Source organism: Ceratina calcarata, unplaced genomic scaffold, assembly GCF_001652005.2.
Source record: "Ceratina calcarata isolate Rehan_Ccalc_2016 unplaced genomic scaffold, ASM165200v1 scaffold97.2, whole genome shotgun sequence".
Taxonomy (NCBI): domain Eukaryota; kingdom Metazoa; phylum Arthropoda; class Insecta; order Hymenoptera; family Apidae; genus Ceratina; species Ceratina calcarata.
In genome coordinates this window covers 243,990-257,520 of record NW_017181113.1, presented here as the reverse complement: position 1 = coordinate 257,520, position 13,531 = coordinate 243,990, and the positions used below count along the sequence as shown (strand labels likewise).

The 13,531-nt window shown below is 36.0% G+C and overlaps 2 protein-coding genes across 5 annotated transcripts in view; one reads left to right on the top strand and one right to left on the bottom strand.

Moving 5' to 3' along the window:
• The window catches only part of 5-HT2B (5-hydroxytryptamine receptor 2B), a 65,752-nt gene extending 55,842 nt beyond the window's left edge, over positions 1 to 9,910 (top strand). For all 4 annotated transcript variants that reach the window (XM_026819237.1, XM_026819240.1, XM_026819239.1 and 1 more), the window contains one exon: positions 609 to 9,910. In XM_026819237.1, the coding sequence (XP_026675038.1) occupies positions 609 to 1,105 (497 nt within the window). In that variant the 3' untranslated portion in view covers positions 1,106 to 9,910. The remainder of the gene's footprint in view (positions 1 to 608) is intronic.
• The window catches only part of Rpn2 (Regulatory particle non-ATPase 2), a 48,627-nt gene that overhangs the window by 12,692 nt on the left and 22,404 nt on the right, over positions 1 to 13,531 (bottom strand). The gene's annotated exons all lie outside the window — the stretch shown is intronic.

The following is a 13,531-nucleotide window of genomic DNA, read 5'->3' as shown; positions in this document are numbered from 1 at the left end:
GGAACACCTCGCAAGCTTTTATGCAAAATGAAACATTTATTATTTCAGTCAGAAGAAATTTAAAACATTGCAATATACATTCTTTACACGTACTTCCTCCAGATACAATATTTCTTGCAAATGCATATCTACTTATAAGAATTGATTCAGATTTATGGAGAGAAACAATTAAAAATTTGACTAGAATGATTACTATAAATTGTGAATGAATTTCGAGATATTGTGGATGAATTTCGAGATTTGGCTTGAAGTTTTGTGTAACGAAGTTCTGAACTGTATTTAATGGACTGATAAACTGCTGGTTCAGGGAAACAGTTGTTAACTGATGTACTATTAGACGCGCTTAATGGCTATCATAAAGCAGCGGAGTAGTTGAACAGATTAACTGATAGTCGTTAATCTGAGCACAGACCGCAACTTAATTAATTAGCAAGTTAAACACGCAATCAGCTCCGGCAATAGCATCCTATTGGAACGCTCTACGTCATTTGATCTAACATTCCTAACATCTCGCGCGACTTCAGTTCCTTGACAAACCCGCTGGTAACAGGAAATGTGTATTAGTGTTTCAACGTTACATAAATTAGAATCTGTCTTTATTCCCACAGGATGCACGAGGACCTCGTTGTTACCATCGAGGCAAGTACCCTTCAGGAGAGCAGCGACCATGCGGGCGCACAACGGTGCAGCGAGCATCAGCTCGAAACAGAGCAGCAATTCGTCATCGCCCTGCCCTTACAGATATTCCGGTGGTCAGGTACGCACTCATCATTCTCGAACAAGCAGCGTGATCTCACGCAACAGTTCACGCCACGGAAGAATAATCAGGCTCGAACAGAAAGCCACGAAAGTATTAGGAGTGGTCTTCTTTACGTTCGTCATCTTATGGGCGCCGTTTTTCATACTGAACCTGGTACCAGCCGTGTGTCCCGATTGTGAGAAACGGATCGACAAGAAGATATTTGATATCGCAACTTGGCTGGGTTACGCCAGCTCGATGGTGAACCCGATATTCTATACGATCTTCAACAAGGTCTTCCGGCAGGCTTTCAAGAAGGTGTTACTCTGCAAGTACGGGAATCAGTCGTGGAGGCCGTCCAGGTAGGCCTTCGGCCCCGGGAAACCGGGGATAGCTGTCACAAGAGTTTAAAACGGAGACTTCCAAGAAGTGAATAACAGTGGCCGATGAGTTTGAAACGAGTTACTGAAACTTCTGTGAAAGCTTAGGTCGAATTCAATTCCGAAAAGTTGTTGGACTGGATCATAGAGTCAGTTTTCAGAAAGTGAGGCTTAGAGGGAACTAGTTAATCCAATTTGATTCTAAAAAGTTTTCATCCTCTGTTGATAGTTTGTGAGTGAACTATGAACCAAGATCTGATTCTTTGAGGAACGCTAGGCAAGATTCTACTATAACTTGTCGAGACTCTAAGCGAGATAGAATTCAATAAATTGTAATGTGGACCGAGGAACATTTCACTAAGCCAGTTTGTGAAAGTTTAAGTGAAGATGTATATTATAGGAAAAAGCAAAGTGAAAAATTGTTGAGATTACATAGTGTAGATTGTTGTAGGTTCTAACGAATTCAGTGAAGTGTAACAAGAACACTTTTACAGGTGCTACAAAGTGAGGCAACAAATAAACGTTACTCGAACTCGGAACAGGTTAACTGTGAGTATGTTCAAGTATTGTAGCTACGGAGAATTGTAAAAAGGGACTTTCGAGGATTAAAATTTCTTCCAAAAGTGGTTCGGACGAGACACGTTAAAGGAGAACTGACATCAAGCTAGTATAGAATTATAACAAGAGGATTAGCAGAAGAGCTTCCTCCCAAAGCTTTAATTTTGTCGACGCACGTATCTTCCATTCGAGAATCGATCAAGAACATCGCCTACTTAAGAAATTAGTTTCTTGCCATTTTTAAAAATACAGAGAATCGGTATTTCGTTCTAATTTCGATTATCAGAATTAAGCACGTTGGAAAGTTCTGATTAGATCGTTCTTGACTAAAAGTTTTATCTCAATTCTCCTCATTTCAATGAATAAAAGAAAAATTTAATCAATGAAAAACTTTTGCTCATTACCGCAGATGACAATGATATATTACGGTTGAATAAAAAATGCGTTTCTCTGATGAGTTTTGTAGACTTTCTGGAAAATGAGAATCTATTCAAACGAACGTAGTATAGAGAATGAGAACGTAAATATATAGACGGTTGAGTGGCGCTTATGGAACGGAAGCCGAGTAATGAAACATTAATCCTGAATTAAATTGCTCTAAAGTCGGCTGTTTCATTTTAGTTGATGCCTTGATAACGGGGGAACAAAAGCGCTTTGCCTATTCGACACAAAAAATAAGCTGATAATTGAATTGCTGTTAAGTGCACTTGAGAGATTCTATTTCCTCTTTTCATTTCCGTCTGATCTTGTTGAGAATTATCATTAGATTTTGATTTCTATTCGCTTATCTTAAGATAATATATATTGTTATGTAGTTATAACGAGCGAATGAGCAAATACAGCAATAACAAACATTTCACCGATGTATCCATTTAGGATTAAGATTAACGTAACGAGAAGAATCATGTGTAAAAGCAGTGGAGTCCAAGAAATGATTCGATAATTAACCAAAATTCTGATTTTAAATACTCCTTTGATCGATCTACGAAATTCATTTGATCTTATCTAATAAAAATACTTTTAACATGTCGTTTTCATTCGCAATTTTAATTAAAGATTTTTCAAATCATCCGAATTCTGAAAGTCTGTACTCCACTGCCTTTCAAAAAATCAACGGAGGACAATCACTAAACAAAGTGAAACAGATTTAACATTCCAATAATGAACAAACGCGAGACAAAGGTTGTGAATACAGAATTTTACTTAAAAACCAAGACATCCTGTTGCGAACAATGATCACGTTGATGAACGCAGCTTGCAGCTACTATAAACTGCGTAAAAGCTTGTATCGATCCCATTCCCTCTGCTATATCTCGAAAAACTGAAACTGTGCAGGCGCTTGCAAGATCAAATTCGTATCGTGAAACAAATAAAAAAAGAATTGGACCCGGAGAAAAGGAAGCTAGCAATCTATCCAAGAATCGGTAAGCACATAAATAAAAAATGAAATATTTAGTAAATAATAATTATTAAAATAAATGAGTATTAAATAGTTAAGAATGTTATCCAATTTCATCTACAAAAATGTAATATTGAATACGATGCCAAGCATCTGCAAGCGTTTTCCTTTGACAATTAATTATCTGCGAGATTCAGAACAAAGATGAATTGTCTCATCCTTTAAGATTAAAATAATAAGCTCGTTCAATTTCTGGACCGATCTGTCACCAAGGCTCCCTTTTCTCCGGTAAAGTTTCTGATAAAAACAACCGCGGTGGTTCGGGGAATTAACTTAATCGAAGCAGCGCGGACAAGTTGGGAGATTGGGGTAGTCGATACCAGAAGCGGAAGCCATGTACTCGCGGCTTCGAAAAGCAGAAAGGAAGAGTGGCCTGTGACCGGGCGAAATAACGACGTCGTCGATCGGAGCGGAGCGAGGGACACAAAAGGGACCTTCACGAGAATTTTCTGCCGCGCTTCGCCAGATTGCACCGAAGTGTAGCTCGTGACCAACGATAAAACCGCAAATGGAACGTAGCCTTCGCTGTTCTAATTTTCCAATTCATTGAAACACGTGTTTAAACACGAATTTAAATTGAATTCCTAAGGAAAGTGATCCTTGTCAATTGTAACATTCTATGCTTAATACATTTCAAGCATCGTATACAAGTGTGCAATTATTATTTTTTAAAATTGCATTTAATTAAAAAACGAAGCAAGCAGCTTTGACGATTTCACTTTCCTCGCAAGCTTGTACAGAAATACTTGTTGAGAACTATTACTGTTAAGAAGCTGTTCCGAATGAAATTGAATAAAAATAGTACGCGTGGGCGTGACCGAGTGAATGAGAAACGTGGGTGAAAATTGTGTGGCGAGAGAGGCTCAGACAGGAACCAGTGGTTACGTGCGAGCGTTAATCTTCGAGAGAGAAAGAGCAGTGGGGATACCTGAGAGATTCACGTGAAGATTGTGAGAGCAGAACCCCCGGAACCAGGAAATCCCTACCACTAATCCCGAACTCGATTGCAATTGCGAATGGGAGACCTCGTTCCTCCCATCATTGCGATTCGATATTTATCGAAAATGTTCGCTGAAACTGCTAACGCTTTACCGAACTGCTTGTTAACGAGCGTATTCATTCTTGTAAGGAATTAATCAAGCATCGAAATTAATTTGGAACTGATTATTCATTCCATAATTAAATAGGATTTTCAATTTCCAATTTTGTTTACAAATAGATAACGCGCTATCAGCAATTTAAATAAATAAATAAATAAATTCTATTATTATAATGCAAATATTAAAATGCTTCATATAAAAAGTACATAATTCCAGCTTTAAAAGAGAAATGTCACAATTTTAAGAATTTCCTATGGTCGTTTGGAGTGCACAGTTTCAATTCCGAAATGCAATTAACAATTATATCACTGTAGCAGCGATGAGTGGAGAAAGATGAATAAATGGTGAATCGCAAATTGTACTAGGGCAGGGAGGATTCGTTAAACGGCTCATCAGAGGGTTGAAATTAATCACCGCAAGAATTACGCGAGAATGGAATGATTAACGCGGTCACGCTGTAAATAAATAACAGAGGTAACCCGTCCTAGCGTTGAAATTTCAGCTCAGCTTTTGATCTCGAATAAAAACCAGGAAGAGGAGATGAAACAAGTGTCATCGTGAATAATGAGAATTAAAATACTGAACGGAAAATTGATAATTACATAAAACAAAGAAACGAAGGCGGTATGGTAGATGAAATGATTATTAAAATACTGCAATCAAGAAAACAAAAGTCGAGATAATGGTTCAAGAGGAAATATAATAATTCAGGAGATGAAAGACAAGAAATTAGGAGAGGAAAAAAAGAAAGTGTGCTTTGGAGAAAGAGAAGAAAGGTGAAAGGTGAACCAACAAAAAATTATCGGAAATGAAGATAGAAAAACAAATTGCATAGACGTGCTCTTTTAAACTACAAAAAACAACTAAAAATTCTAATGTATATTTTTTAAAAACAGTAGATGAATTATAAAAAACTAAATTATCTGCGACTCCGGCATTGTGCTAGTAACATAATTACGCGCGACATGGCAAATTATTCCCAGATATTTAAAAACTTACAAAGGTTTCACATTAAATCTCTCTCAAGAAAGAAATGATATTCTTTTTAAAAAATAACTGTTTTTAATTCACGTCTAGCCGCGAGCTATGAAGATGTTTATCCCATTAAAATAATGTTCGTAAATAAATAACTTTAAAAAGTAATTTGTTGATCGCATAACTCGTAAGTATACATAGATTAATGTTTATAAATATACTTCGGGGATTTTGCAATTTCGAATTAGGCTGCTAAAAATTGACTGGCGCATCCGTGATTCAAAGCGGGATGATGAAATCCAACAGGCTCAGTCTGCAGTGATTAATACACGCATACAAACTTTAATCGCGCAAAGTAAATACGCGTGAAGCGTGACGTTTGAAAATAAATATTAATTTTTCCATTATCCCGCCGGCGTGTTTAATTAAATGTAAATATTAAAGTTTGTGAAACAGCGCGTTCACAAAATCATCGGATGTAACAGTTCACGCGAGTTTCATCCAGCAAATATTTTTAAATGTCAAATATACCTGTGTTCGACGTACATAAAACAGCTGAGATATAAAAGAGGATCTTCAATGAAGAATGTTAATTAAGTATACAATGTGACTTGGCAACTCTTTAAACATGTTGACGATCACTTTGCAAATTTGATCCGATGTTTAAACTTCGTTCCAGCAGAGCTCTGTAGGATTTATATCCCGGAACAAACAGATGGAAGCACTATTAAATATTAGAAATTGCCCGAATAAAGAGAAGATGTAGAAATTAGAGTCCCGAGGGGGGTGAAGCGAATTTCTCGTTCAACTACTCCAACAGCGATTACTACATTTAACGAGGATATTGTAAAGCTGCACTTTAAGATTCAACAATAAAAAAAAAAAAAAGGGAACTCCAAAAGATGAAAAAGAGCGACAAGACCGACTCTTTCGAACTTCCACAGAATAAAATTAATTGAACTTTATCGAATTAAGATGATTCTACAGAATTAAACGAATCTTATAAATGGAACTTGACTATTAATTTTAGATACGCTCTCGCAAAACGATTTAAATAACTAAATAGCGGACCTAGTTCAAAGAAGCACGTAGAGCCAGATAAGCCATGGAATAATGGAAGCTCTTAGCTTAATCCCTTGTGGACATAATGCTTTTGCAATTGTTTGACGAATATCCAACAGCTATCCATAGTAATAAGTAAGTAATCGATTTAAGTACCAGTAGATTGGTCAAACGCAAACTTCATTTCTTTGATAGAATTCCATTTCCCTGTCAAATATGACTTTTTCTTAAACAGAATTTCATCAAATAATTTAAGCAACGTCGCTCGCACTTAAATTCTCAAATCACTTACAAAACTATTTCATCTGACTATAAGAATTTATAAAACCGCATAAGGTTCGTCGGAATTTTGTCTCGACGATTTACATGAATGATGGAAATGAAACAAACCTCAGTCGTAGGGACAAGGCATAAATAAAAATTCGCGTGGGAGCGAAAGCCGGCGATTGATCGGGTGAAACAGGTAAAATCCCCGAAGAAACGCGAGGGAAGACAGTACGCTTACACGTTAGTAGAGGCGAGGTTCTAACGAATAATGACGAGCGACTAGCGTTACTTCGCCCGATGTATCTAGTGTACATACATAAAACACGCGAACTAGTTGATTCACAACCGACGTTAAAAGCTTGTAAATAGACGCTAACCGTTCCGCCACGAAAACGAGGGCCGTATTAGAATCAGAAATTGTTTTTGCTAAATGTTCTGCGATTTTTCAAACTATATTCGACTCTGAATAATCGTGATGATCGCCAATGATCATTAATAAATCCCAGTGCGATGTTATTGTTCACGACGAGAAACAATTAATTGTTGCATAGTATTTAAGGGAATGCGTGATCGCGTCTTGGTTGTTGATTTTGTTAATAAAGATGGATAATGTATATAGTGATGTTTGTTTTATGAAGGAATGTAACGCGGAAAAAAGGCGAGGGAACTAGAGAAGAATTTATGTGCCAAAGGTGTCTCCCTTAGGTGTTAAGCACTACATTACGGTTTATTACCTTATAAAACCATGACGTTCTTTAGAGGGACACCTTTTTTTATTAAACTGGCTGGAACGAAAGATCACTGGCGTTGGCCTCATACAATTATCTCCCGAAATTCCTCTCTCATATCTCCAAGACAATTTTCTTTTCATACTAATTCATTCATACAGTCATTTAAAAAAAATTCTGATGTAAAAAGAATATTTCATCAGTTTCACAAATTAACAATAAATCTTCCTACAAAACGGCTGCGCTAAAATTTTTATTATCGATTTTCAGCTAAAGAAAAACAGTCATCTAGAAAGGAAATATTATGGTTATTCGACCATTGGTTAAACGACCTGCAATTATCTCAAAGTGTGTGTACGTTCCGCGATCCTTTATCAAAGCCTCGATCAATTTCTTCATAATAACCGACCGTTGAACGTAATTATTGTTATCGGTCACGCTTTGTGTTAAACTGAAATGTTTTCTGTGAAAGCGATCTTTCGGATCGATAGATGGATACGCGTGTCACGAGATTAACTTCGATCCTCTGATATTCATTAAGATTAATTTAAAACTCCTAATAATATTTCTATTCAGTTAAAAGAAATACTGATCGATTATTCTGTGTAAAAATTTATCAAAGGTAGTAAATAATATGCGAACAGACTATCGACCAGTTTTATAAATCAAGAATTAATACGTTCCATGAAGTTAAAAGGATTTAGCTCAAATAAAGGATAGATTACCTTAAAAAGAAAAAGGGAAGGACGTGATATTTCGCATTGTACCGTTAATATGCGAGAATCAATTCGCATTAGACGATGAAGGGGAAAGTAAGTCGGTCGAATGTAGCTCTGGATGCGGGATATTCAACTTGGTTGGATGATCACTAGAATCTATCCTTAGCATTGATTACTTACGAATTTCCCTTCAGCGCGACGCGACGCAGCAACAGGGAAGAAGTAGAAACGGATTTTTAATCAACGGTCTATATTCCTACTCGCACGTTCGCCTTGAATCATTGAAAATGTGGATACAACTTCAAAGTCCTTATCTCGGATCTTTTAAAATCATCAAATAAATGTTTGAGCAGGATTGAAACATGAGAAAAGATCAAAAACTTGAAAGACGTTTAGTCATTTAATACTAAACATACCATCCACGATTCAAATTACACTTCCTAAATTCTTCTATACATAATAAAAGTGTTAAAACTGTTAAAAGCTTAAAATGAATTTGTAGTCTGCAAAAAGTGAAGACATATTTGTTGAGACCGATACAGCAAATTATTCATTCAAGTATCACTACACAGAAAATGAAACTTCTCCTGTATTCAATATTAACGATTTATTTTGTATGTACTTATATGCGATTCTTTACTAATTCCAAAAATCTAAACTATGTAAGTTCATCGACACATGTCTCATTTAATCAGGCACAATCTTCCCGGAAATGAACAGCACACGGTCGTACAGACACAGTGGAATGAAAAGTCCAAAGCATACTTGTTGTTGGAAAGGAAACGAAGGTACACAAAGAGTTCGACTGGAATCGTTTTGTGAGCCTCGGATGAATCCATGGAGAGATACGCCCCTCGAGACAGACTGCGTCGCGTCGATTCATCAGTGATTTTGCGTAAAAAAAAAAAGAACATCTTCACACTAACCCACTACAGTTCCATCAGCGAAATTACGGAGTCGGAAAGGATCAAATGAACAACCTATCGTGAACGAGACATTCTAATCTCGTGACTTCAATGCTTGGATGTATGTACGTATGTATGTATGTATGTGTGGAATGATTTCACTCCGTGAATATTAAATAATCCAGAGAAATATACAGATTGTTGTTGAACGGAGTTAAATGGATTTTTTATTAACCATGAATAATATATCTGATTTGATTATGCTATTAGATTGTACATAATACATTAAAATTGTACATATTATACTGTTGTGTCATTTGATTCACGATTTTCATAAATGAATTGGAAAATGGTTACAAGTTTTCACAATAAGATGTTCAAGCAAATGGCAAGATGTTTGGTTTTGATGTTCATTCATTAAACTGAAGAATGTGATTCAATAACCAACTTCAGAAACAAAACAGAAGTTGCTTGTTGATGAACGATAAAATATGCAGGAACGAAACAGGGTAGATAAACGAAGGAAAAGTTGAAATTAGTAGAGAATCGCGTGGCTGTTAACACGGGAGCTATGCTTTTATGAAGCCCGAGATCAATCGGAGGGAAATCTCAATAGCGAAGATAAATGAGATGAAGGAAAATTGGAGTAACACGGTACAACGATGTTATGTACATAGTTCGCACTTCAGAGAATGAAGTACACAAGAAACTCCAAGTCAATGTGGCTTAAATGAGAAAATGACAGGCAACTAAAAGGCATTCAAAATTATTTTTTAAAATTCTATTTTTGGGACTCGTTTCCAGTTCCTAACAAAATATTGATCCTCAAAAATATGTGGATATACCTGTTATTTTTTATAATATATGTTTATATCAATAATGTTTAATGTTAATCAATGTTTATCATCAAACGTGGTGTAATGTAATAGTATTACCTAATATCATCAAATTGATTTAATTAGTGAATAAATTATGATAATTAAGACACAGTATACATAATTACTTATTATTACTAAATGGCAAATGAAATATTGAGCACATACATATATTTTATGAAACAGCACGAAATGAAATTCATTAACAACCAACGAAATGTCTATGTAATGGTGAAAACTTTCTAAAACACTGCCTGTTTTTCTATCGAATAAAGTGACAGGGCGAGTGTTTCGTAAACAGTGGCCGAAACAAATTGAAGAATACGGCCATAAATAACAGTATCTCGGGATTTGAACGGACGCGGGTACCTGAGAGACATGAGAAGGAAGTTAACGCGAATCAGGTCGAAGAACGAGAGCGGCTCCTACCTATGTTCGACGTGACGTTAATTAACCCTCGACGCGCGCGAAAATAGTTTCTCCGAGCGTGATATGAGTTCCCCCGTGTACCGACGAATCGGCAGAAAGAACGAGAGAATTGCTAAAAAAAGAAAAAAAAAAAGAACACGACCTGTGGTGGCACAGAAGATTGGTTTTTGTAATATATATCTGCGAATTCAAATAAAGTGAAAATTTATTTACAATCATTTTTTCTTTTTGGTCAAAATCAAATGATAAGTAATAAAGAGATTGAAGAAGTTTGAATTTAGTTTTAAGGTACAACTGTAACCATGTAATATCGATTATTTGAATGAATATATGATCATTTCTACAAATTACTATCTTCATTTACGTTGCACATTGAATTGATATATCAAAGAGATGTTCGAAATTGGCTGAATTTACAATAGAATTTTTTTTTACGCGACGCGATGCACGGTACGAATTTCTTCTCGTCAGAATGCTGCTTCTAGGTCAGACATTTTGACACGAAAAACTTTTATTGAGGTTTCAAGCGAATTCATTTCTGCTGGCAATGTTGCAATTAAACGTGTACGCGTGGTACACAATATAAAAAACGAAGGGGGGAAAATAATAACGGGAGGCCGGTGGCACGTGTAACATATGCGCGTAAGCTAATTGCAATGAGTAATGAAAGTACAAAGGGAATAGAAATAAAACGGGAATAAATAAAATACGCGATGGGAAAAGTAATTAAACGCGACGGTAAATATTGAAACCATTTTTTTTTCGTTATCAATCTGCCTCCGTTTCACAGTTACCTCGGCAGCTTTCAAAAGTTAAGATTAACTTCGAATTAAACTACGAATACAATTGAATGAAAATTAATTCTCCCTTGCCGGTTCTTTAAAATCGTTTCTCTAACTTTCATAAACAGGAGAAGAAGCACTTGTCCCAAGAGCAGACAGCGTCTAACTAGCAATAACGACCCGATGCTGGCACAGAGTTACTTTCTCTCTCTCTCTCTTATGATCATTTCTACAAATTACTATCTTCATTTACGTTGCACATTGAATTGATATATCAAAGAGATGTTCGAAATTGGCTGAATTTACAATAGAATTTTTTTTTACGCGACGCGATGCACGGTACGAATTTCTTCTCGTCAGAATGCTGCTTCTAGGTCAGACATTTTGACACGAAAAACTTTTATTGAGGTTTCAAGCGAATTCATTTCTGCTGGCAATGTTGCAATTAAACGTGTACGCGTGGTACACAATATAAAAAACGAAGGGGGGAAAATAATAACGGGAGGCCGGTGGCACGTGTAACATATGCGCGTAAGCTAATTGCAATGAGTAATGAAAGTACAAAGGGAATAGAAATAAAACGGGAATAAATAAAATACGCGATGGGAAAAGTAATTAAACGCGACGGTAAATATTGAAACCATTTTTTTTTCGTTATCAATCTGCCTCCGTTTCACAGTTACCTCGGCAGCTTTCAAAAGTTAAGATTAACTTCGAATTAAACTACGAATACAATTGAATGAAAATTAATTCTCCCTTGCCGGTTCTTTAAAATCGTTTCTCTAACTTTCATAAACAGGAGAAGAAGCACTTGTCCCAAGAGCAGACAGCGTCTAACTAGCAATAACGACCCGATGCTGGCACAGAGTTACTTTCTCTCTCTCTCTCTCTCTCTCTTTGTCCCTCTCTCTCTCGATTCCTTTGCTCCCGTGCATCGGTTGCAACCAAGAAACTTTCTACAAAACGCCATTCTCTTAATTTTTCCCATTTTCCAACGAACGACTCCAACGAAGTCGAGATAACAATTTACAGGTACGAAGTTCACTCTAAAAGCGCAATTTCGTTTATTGGCGTTCAGCAAATTCGCCCGGGACATTTATTGCAGGATAACAGCGCAATATAATCTGCACTCGCTATTTTTTTTAACATTTTTTTGTCGCTAGCTTTGAAGGGACTTGGTAAATTTGTGGATACAAGCAATTTCTGAACGCAACGATAATCTCTCTTCCCCTCTCTATACCGTCAAGAATTCAATTTCTCCGGCGCGGTTTCATTCTCTTCGCATAATCGCCTCATCATAACCGCAACCTTCAATTTTCCAAGTATTATGGATTCACCACAGTTTAGTTACAAAATTAAATTGCAAACAAAAGTTTAACCCATTTGTATCATTCACAATATTTCTGGTCATTATGGTCATTATCAGCAATGTCTTATCATAAATGCATAGAAAGTTTAATTTAGCCAAATCAGTAAATAATTGTTCACTTTAAATCACAGTTAGTTATATCAATTATTATATAAACGACCACATCTCGTTCCCAGCTCTTTTATCGTGTTCTACTCTTTTTATATAACTCAGATATCGCAAGTAGTTTTAACTGACCGTAGCAAGTATACAATAAGAACGAGCGAATAAACGCGATTCACGACCATCACACTGTGCACTCTTTATTTTTCGCGGACTCTTTCACCTTTATCCGACATAAGAGCTCTCAATCTCAAAGCATTACGTGAAACGTTCTTTATATATAAAATTTTACATTGTATGAAATACTTATTATAGTATCTATGGCTAGCATGATGCAATCAGGTTGACATTTACTATAAATGAAATGCAAATCATGATGACGTACTGCATAATTTATTCTGAAGGATCGAATTTATGATTCAATGAAATTATAATAACAGATAGACGAGAATTCAAATTTTCTTCCCATTCTTCAATTTCGTCCTTCCTATCCTTACCTTCAATTTTTTAAGTGTTATGGATTCATCGCGATTTAATTACAAAATTAAATTGCAAACAAACATTTAACCCATTACATTTATCATAAATGCATAGAAAGTTTAATTTATTCAAACCAGTAAATAATTGATCACTTTAAATCGCAGTATTATACCAATTATTGTATCAAACATATGCAATGTTGTATAAATGTTTATTATAGTATCTATGGCCAGCACGATGCAATCAGGTTAATATTTAATATAAATAAAATGCACATCACACTGAATCACTCAGAAATATCGAATTTATGATTGAATGAAATTATAATAAGAACTAGACGTGAATTCAATTTTTCTCCCCATTTTTCAATTTCGTTCCTTCTATGGTAAGTGATCCAGAGCAGACCGGGTAAAGTTTTTAAACGGGATGCTTGATAAATTCGATAAGCACGGGAAGAAGTTTGAAAAGAAAATGCAAAAGCGACTGCAGATGCAACAGTGACCCCCGCCTAGAGGGGGTAGATGGGTCGAGCCCCGAGTGTTGGGACGTAGCCAGCAATTTAATTTCCTTTTCCGTGTTAAATGGATTTTCGCGGAAGTTAC